The sequence below is a fragment of the Danio aesculapii genome, chromosome 14 (genome assembly GCF_903798145.1).
Source record: "Danio aesculapii chromosome 14, fDanAes4.1, whole genome shotgun sequence".
NCBI lineage: Eukaryota > Metazoa > Chordata > Actinopteri > Cypriniformes > Danionidae > Danio > Danio aesculapii.
The window spans coordinates 24,078,973-24,101,090 of NC_079448.1; the positions used below are offsets into that span (position 1 = coordinate 24,078,973).

The window sequence follows — 22,118 nt, forward strand, 5'->3', positions numbered from 1 at the left end:
TTTTAAGAGTTCCCTCACAGGTCACTGCTGGAGAAGCACGGAGAGATAAATATGGGGCTTGAAAGTGGCTGGCACCGTTCAGCCGTCCCACTGCCCCCTCATCCTCTGGCCACACTGATAAACGCATCCAGAGCTCTCCCCCAAAAACACAAGCTAGATCAAATCAGCGGGCAGTTTATGCCAGGAGGCACTGCTTAAAAGCACTGTGCATGAGAAAATAATAGACAGTATATAAATGTAAAATGACTAACTTTATGGAAAGCTGTTTTAGCAGTTATATTTAAAATGTCTATTTTCATGCGCTTACCACTTACCTTTTAAGATACTAAAAGCTTTTCTATTAACTGGTAATTATTCATTAGTTAATAGTGCGTATGTTAGATAGATGCTAGTACTTGTTTAATTGAAGCAAGAAAATTATATTTTTAGATAATGCTATTTATCCAAATAAGAATAGAAACTATTTATTGCTCAACATATGATACTATTACTTATTTATTAGAGTCTTATTCATTAGTACTTTTTTATTAATTGCTAGTACCTAGATACAAGTACTGTATTTATTCTTTAGATACTAGGCCCACACAGAATCTGCACGTGCATAAATATGCAAAACTCTACAGCATTTTTTGTTACACACAAATGTGTGTAAATATATATACTGTACAGTTGAAGTCAGAATTATTGGCCCCCTTGTTTATTTTTTCCCCCAATTTCTGTTTAACGGAGAGCAGATTTCTTCAACACATTTCTAAACATAATAGTTTTAATAACTCATTTCTAATAACTGATTTCTTTTGTCTTTGCTATGATGACAGTGAATAATATTTGACTACACTTCTATATAGCTTAGAGTGACATTTAAAGGCTTAACTAGGTTAATTAGGTTAACTAGGCAGGTTAGGATAATTAGGCAAGTCATTGTATAATGATGGTTTGTTCTGTAGACTATCAGAAAAAAATAGCTTAAAGGGGCTAATAATTTTGACCTTAAAATGGTTTAAAAAAAATTGAAAACTGCTTTTATTCAAGCCAGAATAAAACAAGACTTTCTCCAGAAGAAAAAACATTATCAGACATACTGTGAAAATGTTCCTGTTAAACATCATTTAAATATAATTTAAATAGTTAAAAAAGAAAAGAAAAAACAAAACAAAGGGGGGCTAATAATTCTGACTTCAACTGTAAGTCAATGACAAAAAATGTAAATTTGTTTCTTGTAACATTAGTTTAGTTGCTAGTCACTGAAATCTTTTAAGAGGATTTTTAAAAAGAAGTTCTAGTACTTGTATCTAACAATTACGTGTAATTGTATATAATATATAGTATACAATAAAAATAAAACAGTGTATAATGAATACATACTAGTATATTTTAAAAGGATACTAATACCTAAAGGTAAATACTGGTAACTAATGTATAATAGTATCTTAGTTTTTAAAAATGAGTATAAAATTCATTAGAAGCACATTCTATGGATTAAAAATGTCTATATCTAAATCTAAATCTCTAAATTTAATCTAAATCTAAACTGCTCGCCATATATGCATTAGAAAATATGTGATATTAAAATATAAACCAACACTGTTCAACAGCTGATTTGAGATTGGCTGATTGCACTGTCAATATGATAATGCCAGCCTGTCATGAATACAGCCAGTCAACAAATGGTTCTGAATGTGTCAGACTGGTGGAAATGGATGGACTAATTACAGTGTAAACAACTCACACACTCGGACATCATCACTTTCGCCCACATCCAGATCGAAATGAACTTGTAATGACTTGAAACGCAAGGTGATTTGTGACTGAGGCGGTTTTAGTGAGCACTCAGCTGGGTTAAATTAAAAAGGTGCATCTGCGTGCCTGCCACCACCTGCAGTGTTTACTCAAGATTTGTTGACTAATGATCCGAGAGAAAGCAAAAAATGGCTCAACAACAGTTCGTGGAGACTAATTAAATAGGCAATAAATAGGCTTGTTACTGAAGGTATTATTATGTGAGCAACTTGATGATGAGCCTTGTGATAAAAAAAAGTATAATATTCTGGGTTAGTTTGAGCTGTAATTTCACAGACGCATTATTGTGGAGTTTTATATTCAGCTCAGGCTCAGCTCGATACGTGCCTCAGATTTGCTCTATGTACATTTCGTTGAACGTTTTAGGTGACACTTCCACTAGAGGCCCCTGTCTACATTTTTGCAAATCTGAGGTATGTTACTTCAGGACATGTCCTTCCATGAAAAGGCAGGGCTAGAAAACATAAGACAAAAGTATGCTGGGAACATATCGCTTTACATTTATTTTACATGGCTTTCACTTCTTCTGTGCTTCACTGGAGTGTGCAGCATCACAAGTACAACATCATACAAAGTTAGCTACCAAGTAGGACAGTACAATACAGTACATTGTTTTAGCATCGATATCACAATGCGCACATCAGCAATAGTCATACCAAGATATGCAATGTTGAGTCTTAATTATAGTTGGCCAGGAGCTACAGAATTTTATTTAATTACTGTATTTATATGGAATTTATATGATTTATGCAATCATATATTTGGTAACACTTTAGTTTAGGTCACAATTCCCAGTATTAACAAACCATTAACCAACAGCATAGCTGTTTATTAATAGTTATTAAGGTCGTAGTTGGGTTTAGGTATTGGGTAGGATTATGGATGCAGAATAAGATCATACTTTTTAACTACTAATGAACAGTTAACATCTTAATAATAGGCAGGTAATAAGCCAGTTGTTGATGAGCATGAATTGTGACCTAAACTAAAATGTTACCATGTGTTTTTTTTTACTTAGAATTTTTGTCTTGTTTCTAGTCCAAATATCTACATTTCAAAGTGAAAATAAGATTATTTTACTTACCCCACTGGCAGATCATTTAGTTTGGTGGAAAAACTCTTAATTTTGGCTTATTTCTTGTGAGGGTGAAAATAAATATTTATACTTGATCTAAGATTATTTGGATATTTGGACTAAAAACATGACAAAGCAAAGTAAGAAAAGCATTTTTTTGCATTGTGATTATTCAATATCTGTAACTGAATGCTGTTAGACTCCCCAGAAAACTGTCTAATAGTGCTATCTTGTGAAACTGTATTCATATCGCAATAATTACAGCAGAAAAATAAAACATCGGAATTTGAATTTTTTTTCAAAATTGTACAGCCCTACTACCAAGTTAACTGACCATGCCACAAAAGTTGTCAATATAGAGATTTAGGTGAGGCAAACGTATTCAATTACAACAAATCACACACTGTTAAGTTGTTTTGTGGTATTAATTTGGTGTTGTGCAAAGAGCTGCACAAGAATAATCCTTTATTTACTGATAGTATGTCCCTTTAAATATCATAAGTGTGAAAAGGGACAAAGCATTTATTTAACATATGTAGGCTTGAGCACATATATTAGGGGAATAAGTATTAATATGTCTAAAGAATTGAACCAGAACACTTCAAACATAAAAATAAACAAAACAAATCAGAAAAATTGGTTATGTGTAATAACAATGGAATGGCACATGGAGAATGTACTGAACTACTGAAATGATGTACTAAACTAGTGAAAATTTTGTATTCTTTATTGGATTCAAGTCAGGTGATGGGCTGCGCCATTCTACAGCTTGATTTTCTTTCTCTGAAAACATTTCAAGTTTCCTTGGCTGTGTTGTGGATCATTGTCTTGCTGAAATGTCCACCCTAGTTTCATGTTCATCATCCTGCTAATGTAGATGTTGGACTGAAGCAGCTAATATTAATTTACAATGAGGAATGGCAGATGGTTTCTGAATAACTACTGAGAGATTTCACCTGCTGTCTGGGCTTTTACTACCTTTCTACCCCTCCCTTTCTTCACATGTTCAATGCTTTTTCCCTGTGTCAGTTCATTATATTACACATAACTTCATTTTTAAACTAATTAGTATTTTTTTCTTTGCATATATGGATTTTTCTTATTTCCCTGAGTACATTTCCAATGTGTTGTTTGTATTACATCTGTAAAATGGGAATAATAAGTCTTTACTTCAAAATATTATAATATTACTCAATACTGTTTTTACTGTAATTTTGATTTAAAACAACAATCCCAACAATCCTTTCTACTAAACTAAAGGATTAGATTAGGTGGGCTTCACATTTGCAGGTCACCACTTTTCAAAGTGTGCTTTGAAATATTCATATTAAATACTTAAATATGAATTACAACTTGGGTTAAATATTCATGACACGTCTTATTAATATTAAATATTGATGTAAACACAAAGTAATGTTGGTTCCTTGTTGATAAAGTGCATGTATATTCTTTTAACCTGGATACAGCAGGATTAAAACAGAATACTATGTCACATTTGCTCAAAATTCTGATGTTTTTCCTAATGATGCTCTTATTTACAGGACTACACCCTGACCATGTATTTCCAGCAAGCCTGGCGAGACAAGCGCTTGTCTTACTCGGAGATTCCTCTCAATCTAACCTTGGATAACCGCGTGGCTGACCAGCTGTGGGTGCCCGACACCTACTTCCTCAACGACAAGAAGTCCTTCGTTCACGGAGTGACAGTCAAGAACCGAATGATACGCCTGCACCCTGACGGCACCGTTCTATACGGATTAAGGTACGCTCTTGGAGGTCATTGTCACTGCGGTTATTGACCTGTAATCATCACGTCGGCCAGAGGTTGTTTAACTCCTCTCATAATTCTATTCCTGCACTGGTTTGCGCACCACCCACATGCATGTTCTGGGGCCTGTTTTTATTTTCCTCGCTGCTGATGCATTATGCCGGTGTAAATGACTCAACATCGGCGTCTATGTTTAGAAGGGATGAAATTGTTGTTGCTAATTCCAAAGCTGCATATTGTGCTCTCTGTTCCTCAGCCTGACAGCGGCGTCCTTATCAGAAGAGTGCTTAAAAATTAAAAATCTGCATTGCAGCAGATAATTCACTGTTATTAAGCTACCCCAAATCAATAAATATAATTTATAACGCTCCCATTATGTAAGTGTCCAATTACATAAGCTGTTTTTACATAACCCGAAAGGGAAAATTCGTGCAGAAACACTAAATGCACATGATGAAACATTGATGGGAATGTGTGAGAGTGCCGTGACCTGGCCTGCAGAACATTGCTGCCGGGACTGCCAGTGCGATACTTTGTCAATGGAGACCTTCGTCTGTGAGACAGTCTGTGTGTGTGTGTGTGTGTGTTTGTGTGTGTGTGTGTGCGTGTGTGTGTGTTTGTATGTGTGTGTGTGAGCATGTGTTGAGGAGGCAGTAATAGAGCGTTCTCTTTGTGCCATTTCGAAATTTAGTGCGAATCTGTGATCTGTTGCGGTTTGACATAAAGAGTGTTGGAAGATGGGCTTTCTGGGTTTGTAAATGTGTGTGTGTGTGTGTTTGTGGTGTGTTGTCCGTGTTCCTTGGGTGCCCTGCTCCACTAAGCCTGCCAAAGCATGTTCCTCAATTACCAGGAGGAGAAGAAAATAACAGCGCTCTTCTATAACTGTCTGCAAGAGCCCAGGCTGACAATTTAGCAGGGGCAGGTAGATCTGATTATCTTGCTCCTAAAAGACTTCAACCAATAACACGGACACTGGCTAGGAGATGAAAACGCACAGGCTTAAATATCATTTCTGAGTCATAATCGTATAACTGAATCATGTTACAACTTAGCACTTTGTGTTGTGCTTGGATTTAATAGATTAATGTTAAAACATGTTCACTTGTTATATTCTGAATTCATCGTTTGACGCCTTTAAAGGGATAGTTCACCCGAAAATGAACTCACGATTTAGGTACTCTTTCGTGTAGGGCGGTATGCAAATTTTGATACGATCAAACCTCCTCATAATTTACCTCTGTATGCGGTATTACAGTGCATAATAAAACAATTATGACGTAAGGATCAAACAGCGTCACCAAACTGTTGGCTTGTGCCTATACCATTCAGAAACTGAGTACCATACCTGCGTCCTTAGGTTCGAGGTATTGCCATCTCTTGCAGTCACCTTTTTGTTGCACAGTTTGCACATTTACCATCTTTCCCTTCTCGTTTGGTCGAAACCTGAAATACTGGCAACTGCAGAAGTTGTGTTCTTTTTCGAGACCAGGTCACTTGGTGCACGACTCGCCATATTTTCCCACCTCTCTCTTTCTCCCCTGCTGTCCCGTGATAACAACCACGCATACGCATTTTTAGGCATTAAATAAATTATATTTAATAGATAACGATATAATAATATTAATATATAATTTATATTTTTTATATATTGTATAACGGTATTGACCATATTACCGCCCAAGCCTAATTGTGTGGTTTCAAATCTTTAAGAGTGTTTTCCTTCTGTTGAACACAAAAAAGGATAATTTGAAGAAAGATGAAAACCTGTAACCATTGACTAGTATGAAAACTCAACCCAGGCTCATTCTGAAAATGTACCTCTATATACATTTCTGGAGAGTGCCAAATACATCCCAGGATCTACGTTTTTTGCAGTTCTTGTTTGCACAGTTCTTGTTTGAACCTCATTTTTTTGTTTATATTCAGAACCCATGTGAAGGTATTTATAAGGTATTTCTAATCAAATCTTCTGTCTTTTCCCTGAACTAAACATTGATTAACACTGATTTCACAACTGTAAAGATGAATTGGCTTTCAGTGAACAGACAGTCACTCAGGTTTTTATTCAAAATTTCTTCATTCCTGTTCTGTTTCTTATTAATTGAAATTTTTATATTATTATATGTATACCACAAAGAAAACTCTGATTATTATTTAATGTAGTGATTTTCTCAACAGATGAAAATCAGAGAACAGGGTTATGAACTGTTTATTTAACTGTTTCATTCAGAATTTTAAGGATTTTTTAAAAGGATATTTTTTTTTTCCCATCGGACCCAAATAAATTCAACTAACTTACTAAAGTGAACTTTCTTTAGCAGTTTTATACAACATGCTCCTCAGCAAAGGTTAGTTTAGCCTTGAGATTCTTTCTTTCTGATGAGAGGCTTTTAGTCCAAATTCTCTAAAAATCAAGAGATCTTTAGCCTGTTCAGAGTGGAACTAATAGTCAATTCAGTTCTCCAGGATTGAACAGTCAGATTCTGTGCATTATCCTAGCTCTCGTGCATTTGCCTTTCATGGACGACCAGCATTGTGGGGGTTAGTTACATTGTAAAGAAGCAAAGTTCTAAAAATCACAGATTTGGAACAACCAGTTTATTTTGCGATGGCTGAAAGGCTATCTATTTGAAATTCACTTGCTGTCAGAGGGTTTTTATACAAGTCAGAACATCTCACCATCTTGTGAAGTTAATGAAAACCTATTTTTAAGCATACCTCGCTTAAATTATCTTAGATGATTTGGCAGATCCTGGATCTTTTTATCTTGGTAACTAATCTTTGGCTAATTTGGTTCTTCAAACAAGTTCGCGAATCAGATTAAAATGTCTGTATGAACTGATCTGAGATTACCGCGTGTGTTGTGAAGGACAGATCTATCGATCCTCAAAATCATGATCAGAAATGTAATAATTGGCTGACGGCACAGCAGCGTAATGACACCATCTGATTAATATTCAATCATCCATGTGAGCAAAATTTTATTAAATTTGTAGGAAACTGTTTGTTAAATATGATACACAATATCTTTCCACTTTTGTTGTGGGCTGCAGGCTTTACACTTTCAAGAGTATTTAGCAATGTATTTAGTTTTACTTTTAGAGTGGATTTTCTTTATTATAGAAGTTTAGGCCTATTCAAGTTTCTTAATAAATGACAGTTTTAATGAGTTTTGCATTGAAAAAATTGATATCAGTAAAGGTGTCTGCAAGCATCAAAATCACTGGCAGCTGTCAAAACGTGTGCATAACTGCATAAAATATTATTCATTTCTTCATTTCTTCAAAAAAAGAACATTTTGGCCATGTCTACCCAGCTTTTTTACTATTTTTCCCAGTGTATGTAATCTATTGGTTAATACCGTAAGAAAATATCAGAATTCAGTACATACTTTCAGTATCACCTTAGACCCGATCTAATCCTGTTTATATGAAATAAACCTGCTCCCGAGCCAGTTTAAACTACCAGACCTGTTGCCATGACAACTACACCTGATTGAGTTTTGAAGAACGAAACGATCCTGGATCGTGTCAAATCGTCAATAACCAAATCTAGCTAATTGAGTAATCCACATACAAAGAATGGACCCCTGTAAGTATATAAATCCATCCAATTAGATTATAACTTGCCAAATTTGTGCTTTTTGACTTTTTAGTGCCATCTTGTTCCATATTACTATGGTAATACACTGTAAAAAATGTGGGTTCCATTCATGCACTGAAAAAAGTGTTGCATGCAAAACTGTTGCAAACAATTTATTTGTGTTGAATTTAAACAAACAAATTAAATTTAATAACGTTCAGCTTAATTTGTTTGTTTCAATTCAGCCCAAATAAATTGTTTACAACCACTTACCGTAAAAAATTTTGTAAATCCAAAGAATCATCTTTGAATAATTTTTTTCAGTGTGTCGTCCCAACACAATTTGATTAAGTTAATTGGACATAAAATAATTAAGTTGTCCCAAAAAAAAAACACTTAGGAATAGTGTTGGTTCAACTCATATTAAATAAGTAGTAAGTAAATATATTTTGAGTGTATGTTGGATAGATTTGTTAAAATAATATATATATATATATATTAAACACTAAAGAACATATTGTATTTTGAAAAAAGCTGGAAATCTGTAACCATTGACCTCCATAGTAGGAAAAACAAATGAAAGTGAATGGCTTTAAAATATCTTCTTTTGGATTCTACAGTGGAAAGTAACTAAAAAGTAAAGGGTGAGTAAATGATGACAGAATTTTAGGCTGAACTACTCCATTAATTTAAATGCAAACCTAATGACCTTTGTCTAAATGAAGCTAACATTGCAAGTATAGCTTTAGCAATAAATAGCTTATAGTGTTGTGTTCCATTCAGAGCATTTTACTGCTCAGCATTACTCAGTAAGCATACATTATAAAGTGTTCCTCATGTCTATGTATTAAGCCCAATTAAGAAGTGTTACAGTGCCATAAAGGCTACTTCTGTCTATGTAGTTGTCTAATTTAGGCCATAATAGACTTAAGCAAAGCTAAATTACTGCACATGGTGACTGAGAGGAGGCGAGAAACGATGTTTACCGTGTAAATCTCATTTACAGTGGATGAGCCGCACAATAAAAAGAAGACATGATCATTAATTTTCATTTACAGAAAGGTTGCCTGTTATATCGAGGTGAAATGCGTCGGCTGGTCTTTTTTTGCTCAGGGACTTGAAGATGTCTAAGGGCAGAATAGGACAGCTTCTATTAATAGCCAGCATTAATTCATTTTGTGTAATCACACAGTCCTTGTGCTGTGTTTCTTTGTAAAAATGAGTGAATACCATTGCATCAGAAAAACTCAGGACAGGCATCACTGCTAGGAAAATCGCTGAGCTGGTTGCAAAATTCAATAGCATGTCCTTCCCTTATACCTCATGTCCAATTCTGTCAATAGTGGCTTAGCAGGATCACCAAGAAAATATATATTTTATATTTCCACCTCATTTTACAACATTCAAGTAAGGTATTTTCTTTGTCTGAGACTTGCAGTTCATTAGCTGCCATAGGTTAATAACTAGATATTTTATTAAATGCAGTAAACTGTAAATGTAAATACACATCAAATCATTTGGCTCTATATTAATGATCTAGGCACAAAGTGTAAAGGAATGGCGCAAAGCATTAAGAGCATGTCCAAATCCACTTTTGCTATTTTAAGAAAGGAAAAATATGCTCTGCATCCCTGCACATGGTCTAACAGTGTTGTGCTTATTCCCTTAATAAGTTCTGAGTGTGTTTTGAGAATAACATGCATAACACCCCTTTAAGAGTCAGTTGCGTCGCGCCATGGCGCATTTGCTATTCACATGACGGACTTCATAAGAGGAAAAACTGAACGCTTCACTAGCGAGAAAATAGTTAAACAGACCATCTGCAGTGAGGATAAAGAACCAGCCTCCTCCTTTCGGCTTGTTTACTTACTCTATACTTTACTCCTTTACTTTCGTGGAGAAGGAAACAAACAAATTTTCAGAAAATGAATAAATGAACAATAATAACAAAGTGTGGTCAAAAAAACACACGTCCTATTCTAATATTTTAATATGCATATAATAAACATTACTGCTATAAATATTAACATTATACAAATGCAAATTGTCATGAATAAATACCATCCCCCCACCCCACCCCACATGAAAAAGGCATGGAGGTAGTGGTTTTTATACAGTATATATGTAGAAAATAATCATTTTTGTAATATTTTAATCCTTCAATTATTTTTTCATATGTGAAGATATTTGTGTATTGCTGTACATCATGTGTGTATTAAGCAATGTGTGTAAGAGTTTGGACGCATAGGCGCACAACTAAAGAACTTTACACAAAACTAACAAAACTAACAAAACTTTAGACAAGCTTTTAAATGGTCAATGGCTCAGTCTATTTCAGTACATCAAAATAACAACACGTCAACACCCATGAGTCCACAAAGTGGCGCAAATGGATTTGCTATTTAAGCAACAAGACGCAAAACGTGAAAATTAGGGTTGCGCTGGTCTAAAAATAGCAATAAATCATGCATCTTGTGCCTTGTATCACAAAAAATGAATATCAAAAATTTTATATACAGTAATTATAAAAAATATTATTATAAAATGACCTTTGACAAGTTGTCTTTTTAGATTATCTACTGGCAAACTCTCTTGAATCTTAAGCTGAGCAATAATATATAAATATATATTTATTATTTATTTTCATTTTTTATTTATTTTATGTTTCTTTTTTTTCTTTTTTTATTTACCTTTATTATTATTATTATTATTATTATTATTATTATTATTATTATTATTTATTATTATTATTATTATTATTATTATTATTTTTCTCAATGGGAAGTTAGAGGCTGTTGAGGAAGGGAAGTGTTCATTTGGGGTAGTGTTAACATTAACATGGAAGGATAATTTTAAAATGACTGTCATGGTTGATATTCCATGTAGAAATCTAATAAAAGAAATTTGAAATAAAAATATTATTATAAAAATAATAGAGGTTACAAATTTTAGCACTTAGTTTAAAATAATAAAATAATTTAAAGTAAGTCTATTTTGACTGCAATTATTTTACAATTTCTCTGTATTTTGCAAAGCCTTTTATTCAACATAACATATTACATTGAAAAGATTTGATCATATTTATATTTGATTCATAAATCTCTACAGTTTGAGCAGCAGTGATAATATCTAAATGCACATTTCAATGTGTGCACAAAAGAAAAGAATTTGTCTTTTTAATATTTCGTCAACATTGGTTTAGTCTCTCAGGTTATTTTCCATATCTGATGATGTCACCAGGCTCTTGTTATTTAGCTCCTCCCTCTAATTGCATTTTATATAGAGACCATTTTTCACAGTTATAAATGATTGTTGAGCAATTCCAGTGTTATGAATATAATGATAAATGATGAATGATAAATGATAAATGATAAATCATATGTTTACATTATATTGAAAGCTCTTATGAGGAAAAAAAAATATATATTGAATATTTTATATTGAAACATCTGTATTATATTGAAACATTGTATTTTTCAAAACTACTAACCACAAAGTTGAAGGGTCAGTAACCAAAAAAGTATGTGAGTTTGCAGTAAACAACATTATTATATACATTTATTTATTTTTTGTTGTAATTTTATGAGGGAAAACATTATCACCTCTACATTATGGATGTGACACTTGTGTGACTTTGGTAAATCAAATGTAATTTTTGGAAAACATTGACATACAATTTGGAGTTTTTTCAGTACTGTAAAATACAAACCTACACAAAAAAGGGTTTCACTATTTTGGTGAAAACTTTTCAAGGCAAGGTTGACATTTGCATGGAATTGCTCTGTTACAATAGAGACATATGATTTACACTATATAGTTTTCAGACCATCAACTTACCGTATACAGTAGTTTAATCTAGTGTTTCTATCAACATTTGCTCTTTTTTTAAAATTACTATTTCATGATGTTAAAAGTTATTTATTATTTAGCCCCTTCTTTTAGCATTTTTCTTAAAAAACAACCGCTAGACTTTCTTCCTGTAATGCTTGTTACAATTAACGCTACACCACTGAGAAATTTAGTTTTACCACCTTCAAATGGTTCATTCTCTTACCGCCCTTATAATGCACATTCCTTGTCTGTAAGATCACATTTTATCGTAGAAAAGAATTAGTCTTTTTAATATTTCATCAAACTTTGTTCCGCCTCTCAGATGAATTTTTATGTCTGATGATGTTACCAAGTCCTTGTTATTTAGCTCCTCCCGTTCTAACCAGTTTTCACAAAGACACTGTGTTTTCACATAAAATATTAATACACTTTTTCCATTTTCCATTCTAGCAGTTCAGTAATCTTTGTTCCAGTTCAGAATATTCTGCGTTCCAGACACAGTCAGAGGTGGGAATTTTACCATTCACATGTCCCACTTCTGACCTCGATACGTTCCAGTCAGTCGTGCGTCACAGTTGTATTTTCACCATGTGAGATGTCAATATTTCATAACATTTTATGCTATTTTGCCAATTATGGCAAAAACAAAAAGAATAGAAAATGCTAGCTGTCCTTTGAAGACATTGAAGCATTATAAAGCTTATATAATTCAAGAAATAGCCTTATTATTAGGATTCCTTCTCATTTTTGTGCTGCAAACAGGCTTGAAAATTCATTCATTTATTTATTCATTTCCTTTGGCTTAGTCCCTTAACCGCTAACTATTCCAGCATATGTTTTACGCAGCGGATGCCCTTCCAGCTGCAACCCATTACTGGGAAACCACCATACACTCTCACATTCACACACACAATCATACACTACGGCCAATTAAGTTAATCCAATCCACCTATAGCGCATGTCTTTGGACTGTGGAGGAAACCGAAGCAGCTGGAGGAAACCCATACGAATACGGGGAGTCCCCAGTCGGGACTCAAACCAGCAAACTTCTTGCTGTAAGGCAACAGTGCCAACCACTGAGCCACCGTGCCGCCTTATGCTTAAAAATAGATTCTTATAACTTAAGCAGGAATAGCCATCATCTGTGAAGTGATGTCAAATGACGCTCTCGCTAAGGTCAGGGCTTTTAGATTTGCTCCAAAATCATGGGTCAGGTGTTCAAGTGTTGTTCTAGAACAAGGGTGCCCAAACTTTTTCGTATAAAAGGCCAAAAGCCAGATATCATTGAGAGCCATGGGTCGAAGGTAAATAAACCAAGCTATATCACATTATAGTTGCCTTGGGTAATTTTCTAATTTATTTCATAATATTTAAAAATAAATAGAAAACATAACTTTAAACTGTATTAACTAATGCTGTATAACATTTAAAATGATAACTGATTGCAATAAAACATAAACAATCACATTTATAACACAGAGGAGTTCAATGGTCTATACACTAGTCAAGCAGAATCTGCCTTTTGCTTTGATTTGTCCTCAGACGGGTAACAGTAAGTACAATTATACTAAATCTGAATCATTTACACCGTTTAATTAAAACATTTAATTTCAGTCAGCTTTTAACAATAAAGCAAACTATCTCTAAATCTCTTAATCATGCCCATCATTCTTCCTCTCTTCTTAGATGAAATGATGGGCCAAATCAAAGGTTACTATTGGTCAACTTTGGTTCGCGGGCCCTAGTTTGGGCATCCCTGTTTAAGAAGTTATCTTCAAGCAGTCATTAGGAAAACTCTCAATTTTGAGGTATCTGGAACACAGCATACAGGTTTCACTTCAGTGTTTTTAGTTTATTCTCTTGTCATTTTGTATGTACACATTACCAAGTACTTCTAGTGTTTCATAACGATTTTCTTTGTCTAAGAAAGGTATATTTCCCCCAAAATTTTGCAATCATTTACTCAGCCTTCACTTGTCCAAAATTTGAGTTTGAGTTTGCTTCTTCTATTGAACAGAAGGAAGATATTTCAAAGATTACTGGTAGATTGCACCCATTGACTTCCATAGTGTTTTTCACCTACTATGAAAGTCAATAGATACCATTGACCAGCATTCAAAATATCCTCTTCTGTGTTCAACAGAAGAAAAACTCATAACGATTTAAAACCAGGTAGACTAAATGATTTTTTGGGGTGAACTGTGCCCTTTGTACACTAACAAAATGCAAATTGTCTTGCAAAAAATTTATATGTGTTAAATAAAAAAAAAAAACAATTTAAATTTAGTAATGTTCAACTTAATTTGTTTGTTTTGTTGGAATAATTAATAAATTCCATGCGTGTTCAATAAAAAAGGTCAGGAGAGGTTTTTCTTCAAGGTTTAACACATTAGCAATTTATTGGATACAAATGAATAATTCGATTCACAGAATTCTGTTATCCTCAATGTTATGCAAGAGTTACATCCAGGGGTGCGCAACAGTTGTTATTTCCTGACTTCAACTTATATAGGCAGCTGATATTAACAGGTGGAGTTTAGTGGAATTCGTCACCTGTCAATCATTCTTCAGTCCTCCATTGGCCGCACCCATACATACGTCCTCTTTTTCTACAAATACTCTGCACAACATTAAAAAGCACAATACTTCTCAACTGCAAATTCTGTGCTGACTGAAAGTTTCGACGCAGAGCTCAAGTTTATTTTAGACAAGCTTCATCTACTTCTGCAAAGGTGCTTCATTACAATGCAAAATAGATCACACTTGAAAAGAAGTTTGATTAATATATCACCTTTAAGCAATACAAATACAATTGTTTAATCAAAAGAAAAAGACAAAAATAAAAAATATATTCTTTTTTACAACAGTTTAAATACAGCCCAAATAAATAGTTTACAACCACTTATCTTAAAAAAATAGTAAATCCAAGAAATTATCTTTTTAGTACTTTGTACTTTGATTTTGTACTTTGTCACTAAATTTGTGTAATTTGTTGTTAGTACCTCCCTCTCCTCCAATGCACAATACAGTGCAAAGACCATAAAAACAATTACTGCACATTTTAAAAATTTCATTCTTGGTCCAATTACAAATGAAGAATCCCTGTCCAATGATTTTTACATACAGACTATTTTTGTACTCACATTTTTGTAATTCAGTTTACATAACTCTTAAGGTTTTTTTGGGGGGGACAATGTAATTGTGTTATGTTCAATCCACTTACGTTTGTTAAAACAATTAAGTTAACTTAATCAGTTTGTGTTGGGACAACATGAAGGAATTGTGGAACCCAACATTTTTTGCAGTGTATGCTGTGTATTCTTGTCACCTCCAAAGTGTATATTTAGTCTGTACCTGCACATTATGCAGTGTATATATATAAAAAGTCTTTCCATTGTTTTATCAGAATTTGCCCTGTCCCTCAAATAACATTCCATGACTGATGATGTCACCAGCCCTTGCTTTTTAGCCTCTCCAACTCTAACAAATTTACATCATGAAACAAATATAAAAACAACTACCACTATTATGTTTTTTTTTAAAATATCATTTTGGTAGTTCAGCATACAAAATCCTTGTTACAATTTCTAAAATTTTTACCACAGTATTTTTGGTGCGTCCTCTTGCCCCCCTCATAATGTAATTTAGTCAGAACCCCTGCGTCGTGCGTTGCAGCACAAGCCTTGGTAAACAAGGTCGTTTGAAATAAAGGTACACATGGTGCCTTGGGCTCCGTTCTCAACCCTTACGTGAACCTGTGCGCTGCAGCCCGCCATCGCTAGACGGATAGATGAAGTCTAGTGTGCTGGTAAAGAGAGCGCTCTTGAATGTGTGTGGATGAGAAGAGCGTAGCGATGCTGCTTGGGTTTCAATGCAGGGAAATTGCAGTCTAACGGCACCAGAGAGAGTAAACAGCTCTGACTTCTATTCCTCAGACCCTTTTCAAGCTGATACAAGCTGCCAGAGGCGTTAAGCGGCACTAAACCAGTGAGGGTCAGGCCTTGATTCCTGCTCTTAATATTTACAGCCAAACACTCTTCAAGCTGATACAAATCAAGCAGTACGAGAAGAAGCAGAGTAGTTTTTTTACAAACATACTGACTGTATATTAAGAAACATTTATACGCTGCAAAAAAATCTAAATCTGGAATTTGAGAATCTAAATCCAATATTTGACAATTAAATGAATTTTTTTAAGAAGACAAAGATTACCAACAAGTCAAATTATCTGCCATTCCAATATAATAATTATACTTGAAAAACAAAATCTATAGACTTAGTATAGAAAAAGGCTGCGTTCGAAACCGCATACTCAATGAGTAGGTACTCAATTTTAATAAGTACTTACTTAACGAGGACTAAAGCTGCATTCACACTAGACTTTTCTACCTATAGACTTCCATTCATATGCACGTGAATGCGTCAGACTGGAAACGCAAGCTCGTCAGACAAATTTCACAGTTTGCTGCGTTGCAAAGTTCAAGCTTGGTGAAATCTGACCTGCGAAATCGCATCACTTGACACGAGACCAATCGAAGATCAAAACATGAGCTCTCTGGACAGAAATTTAAAATATGGAGCAATCGCTTGCTTTTTTAAATGTCTAAGCATCTTGTTTATTTACTGTGACCTTTTATGTGAAGCTGCTTTGACACAATCTACATTGTATAAGCGCTATACAAATAAAGGTGATTTGAATTGAAAAAAAGTTTAATTGTGCCCCTTTTTGCAGAGCGACAGAATTTCGCAAGCTCAAACTCTAGTGTGACCACAGCTTAAAAGAGTAGGTATTCAACAGCCAAATCTCTCAAGTACAAATAATGCGATCGTACGTCATCCGCCATGTTTACATTATCATGTGGGTGACGTTACAAGTGCAACAACTTTAAAGAAATTGCAGATTTAATGAATCTTAATTTAAATGAATTCTAATTGTATTTAGATTTAATAATCTTACATGTAACATTACCTAACGCAAACAGTGTGGACAACAGTGAATTCTACATAAACACAACCACATCACTCACTCAGGTGTCTGTTTAATGTTGTAATTTGCTGATCTGCAACACTTATCAAATATTTATAACATTTAATAATCGTCTTTTTGTTTATGTGCATTCACTTTTGAAATGTAAGGTTATGTGCTGAAGTTCCCACATAATTATGTTTTAGAGCAAAATAAAACAAATACTCTATAGCATTACTATACTATAAAGCATCTTTACACTTTCAGCAATTCTATAGTTCACTGTACAGTAGCTCAACAAATGCCATTTAAATTGGGGATTCAAACATACTCAATTGCTCGCCTACTGCTTTTTCCATACCTAATAGTAGGGAAGGACGTGATTTTGAATGCAACCAAAATCTCTTAAAAATTATTAACTGTCACAGCCGGGCCAGGTTCTCCCTATTCACAGTCACACGAAACACCCCGCTCCACAATCATCAAGATCCCTCCCACCTGAATACTAATCAGTCATGCACCTGCACATCATCTCCGCTCATCACTCTAGCTCCATATAACCCCTCACCGTCCCTCACTCAGTGCTGGCCTCCTCACTACAGAGAAGGACAAACACTCACGTGTGAGTCCCGCCTGGGTGTGTGTTTCCCGACTTCTCCATGTTTAGATCATCAGTCTCCATCATCTACCATCATCTGGTTCACTGCTCACTGTGGTTGTCATGATACAATTAATTAATCTTACCATACTATACCAGCTGAAGTATCACGATACCAAGTAGTATTGCGATACTGTAATTCATAACTCAAATTATGAAGAAAATTGTCAGCAATACTATATTTTATGTTATAATAAGCCTACTTCATAGTAATTACTAATTCATAATTCCCTTAAAACCAAAAGTATTATTTGCACCCCACTTTACCTAAAATTTATTCATTCTTTTAGATTTTTTTGTAGATAACTGATCAACAAAAATACACTAAAATAAAGATACAAATTATACTGAACGATATTTGTTACAAAAGAGCATTTTTTTCCAACAGAATTAGGCTATATGAAGTGGTCAAAAATTGTTTCAATGTTTCCTGTTGCTATTTTGGGGTTTTCATCTATTTTTTTTTCAGTCTTATCAGGTAAGAATCCATTGTAATTTAAAATTTCACTTTGTGAGTCGTTCTTTTAAAGAGATTGTCGCGGTCGCTAATAAATCCTATTAACAGGAACAGAAATGAACCGATTCAGATGTGCATTCGAACTGAAGCACCAGAAAATGTGCAATAGGCTACCATAAAAGGTGCAAATTCTACACAGTTTTGCATACTTAAGGGCTCCACAGACTATTCAAATAAAATGGTCTATTGTTACACAAGCGCGTGAGCATTTTAGTGACTTTTCCACATGCAACATAATCTATTGTACAGTAGATAAACCATTAATAGCAATACTACCGTTTACAAACTACAGTGGCACTGCCAGTATTTTGAAGCCATAGTATGGCGATACTACCATAGTACCGGTAAACCGTGCAACCCTACTGCTCACCCATGCAAGAAAGAGACATTATCTGTTTACTTCATTCTTGTTCATAAACCTTACTAAACTGTCATTCATGCTCAGCTCTGGTATTTTCCCCTTCTGTGACTTTAATACACTTATTCCAAGTCGTGTATTTAGTCTAATTAGCTTAAAACTAGCTTGTTAATAGCTTTTTAATCAGTTTGCTTTTCTTATTTTGTGCAAAAAGGTCTTAAACTACTTAAAATTCTTTTTAATTAAAGAATGTGTAATTATATATTCTCCTAAAATGAAAAACTTAAAACAAGATTATTGTATATATTAAATCAGGATCACACATACTGTATATTGATTTAAATTAAGACTTGACAGTAGTTACAATGCAAAATTATTACTTGTTGCTTCTCAAAATACTGAAGCTTACTTCAGGAAAATATAACGGAATGTCTTTTGTCACTAAAGAACAAGTATAACTGTGATTACACAAGTTATTACAGCTAAAATAAACTCTTAAAAATACAAGGTTGGTCTTAAATGATGGGCTCTATTTTAACGATTTAGGCGCAGAGTCTAAAGCACGTGGTGCATTAAGGGCATGTCTGAATCCACTTTTGCTATTTTAGGGATGGAAAAGTACACTCTGCACCTCGGTGCATGGTCTAAAAGTGTTGTGCTTATTTTCTTAATGAGTTATAGGTTTGTTTTGAGCATAACGTGCATTAAACCAAATCTCATCTCACATTCCTTTTAAGAGTCAGTTGCGTCACACCATGGCGCATTTGCTATTTACATGACGGACTTTGCAAGTGAAAAAACTGAACGCTTCACTAGTGAGAAAACAGTTAAACAGACCATCTGCAGCGTGAGAATAAAGAACGAGCCTCCTCCATTCGGCCTCTTTACTTTCTCTTTACTTTTATTCTTTACTTTACTCCTTTACTTTTGTGGAGTAAGAAAACGGTGTTGTACGCACTCCAATTAAGACATCCATTAGCTTACATACTTAATTTCTTTTGTTAAGCGCAAAGATTTGTTTCAAAACAATTTCTAATTTCAGTTCTAATTTCCATCAGACAAATAAATGAACAATAATAACGAAGTGTGGTCAAAAAACTTGGTTATAGCCAAACACACGTCCTATTCCTATGCATGAGGACAAAACTAAACTTGTTTTTATTCACAAATCTAAACATGCATATAATAAATGATACTGCTAATAATAACAATAACATTATACAAATGCAAATTGTCATGAATAAACAGAATTATAAATTGTTTACAATACATATAAATTGTTTGTGGCAATTTTGTGGACATCAATTTTTTCAGTGTAGTTTTTACAAATTTAAGTTGATTAAACATAAAACAATTAAGTTGTCTTCCAAAAGGCTTAAGAATAATTTTTTGGGTGTATTTGAGAAAAGTAGATGAGCGACTCGATCGTAATATTGAGTTTAATAGGAGAAGTCAGTGTGTTTGGAGTAGTTGGCGGCAATTATAACACCTGACAAATAAATCATATTAAATAAACCCACTCTCATGTAAAAAAAGCACAAGTGCTGGCAATGATATCCTTGATTTAGTGTTTATTTGTCTTACTGTGTTTTCTTTTTTGTATGGTATTAATCATTATAGCTGTCATGTGCTGTTTAAATGAAAAGTCTAAGTGCGAACTACTTTGTGAAATAGAGTAAGTTTTAGAAGGCAAGTCAGTACACAACAATATGAAATTTAATTAATTAATGAATTTAGTAAATTAATTAATTAAATTAATACATTTTAGATTTCATTTAATTGTCAGGCACAAAAAAATCAGTAAATTTAGATAATTAACTTATTACAGAAGACACCACTTAAATTAGTTTTTCAGTTTAATAATAGTGCTTTATCAAAATATTGTCTGTCAAATTTCATACGAGTAATATCTTGATATATTAAAAGACTCTATTTAAGAATCACAGTGCAGCCCCAAATATACAACTTTAAAAAAAAATCTATTTGTCAGCAATTTTTTTGACAGTTTTTCCCAGCAAAGTTTTTATCAATTGAAATAATAAAAATAATAATGAGCCGGACTCAGAGATTCAATTAAAAAGAAAGTTTACTGAAGATTGTTTTCAGTTTCATCAGCAGAGGTCAGCTTCAACACTCTTGTAGAGTTCGTAGGCCAATCTGTTTACAATCTCAAAACAACAACAATTATACTCGCACATAACATCATTAACTGCGTCATACAAATAGGTGTTTAATCCTGATTGGTTAAAACACATAGAAAATGTCCATGTGCGTGTGTGTAATTCCAAACAATATCTTGCAATGATTGCTTAGCTGTCACATACAAAAGTCAGACAGCCACTAGGGTATTCAGAGCTGACCCCAGACCTGTAATACTAATCCACATGAATACAACACACACACGCACGCACACACACACACACACAGAAAGTACAATCTGTTTCTTACTCAAAGCTGGTTAGTGTTCTCTCAGCCGTCTTATCAAATTGGTTCAAAACTGGTACAAGCTACATCCAAACTGGCAGCTTACATACAAAGGAATTAACTTTAAAAGATTTAACACACAAAATGGCAAATAACTCAAGAAACAGTTGTTTCCAATTCTTCAAGGTCCAGGTCCAACCAAGAGGTCTGAACTGAGTGGGTAGATCCTGATGAAACAAATCGTTTGGCATACAGAAAAAGCACTAACACACATATTCCAGTTTTACTCTGAAAAGGGATGACACTGAAGTCATCATATAATCTAAACTCCTAAACATTCAACTTTATTAATAATCATAAAGACATGATAAATTATACTAATCAGTTACTAATCAGAAGAGACTAAGAGTTATTTAACTTTTCTTTAGTTGCAAATGCAAGTCAGAATTCTAGTGGAAATTTTGTTCATCCATATTTTTACATTTTATTTTCAAGACACATGCTTTCAATATGTTTTTTGTGTTATACATCATTCCAGTCTTTATTGGCACTTGATTCTCAGAAATCATTGTAATAATTAAATATTAATAATAGTATTGTTATTAATGTTAATAAAAATGGTTTGTTCTGCCTAATATTTATTTTTTTGATGAAAAGAACGATCAAATTACCTGCATTTTTAAAAAAAAGGATTCTTTGTAACACTATAAATGTCACTATAACTGTTTTTGATCAATGTAATGTAAATTTAACTACAAATGATGTTCATGAACAGTCGTTGTTATAAGAAAAATCAAACATATTTATTCATATAAATCAAGGGATAGTTCACCCCCAAAAAATTACATTTGCCTACCATTCACTCACCCTCAAGTGGTTCCAAACCTTTAGGAATTTCTTTATTATGTTGACACTAAAGATGATATTTTCATCAAAAAGCTGAAAACCTGTAACCATTAACTTCCATAAGAGGAAAAAGAAATACTATGGAAGTCAATGGTTGCACATTTCAAACTTGTGTTCAGCAGAAGAAAGAAAGTCAAACAGGTTTTTTGCAAATAACGAGTGAGTAGCAGATGACAGAAAGTTCGGTTTTGGCTGAACTATTCCTTTAATGCAATGTTTAGTTTAGTTGAATG

General features: G+C 33.7%; 1 protein-coding gene across 2 annotated transcripts in view; it reads left to right on the forward strand.

Annotated features, from left to right (window-relative positions):
* gabrb2a (gamma-aminobutyric acid type A receptor subunit beta2a) overlaps positions 1-22,118 on the forward strand; it is a 92,869-nt gene that overhangs the window by 34,574 nt on the left and 36,177 nt on the right. For both annotated transcript variants that reach the window (XM_056472496.1, XM_056472495.1), the window contains exon 4: positions 4,417-4,637. In XM_056472496.1, the coding sequence (XP_056328471.1) occupies positions 4,417-4,637 (221 nt within the window). The remainder of the gene's footprint in view (positions 1-4,416; positions 4,638-22,118) is intronic.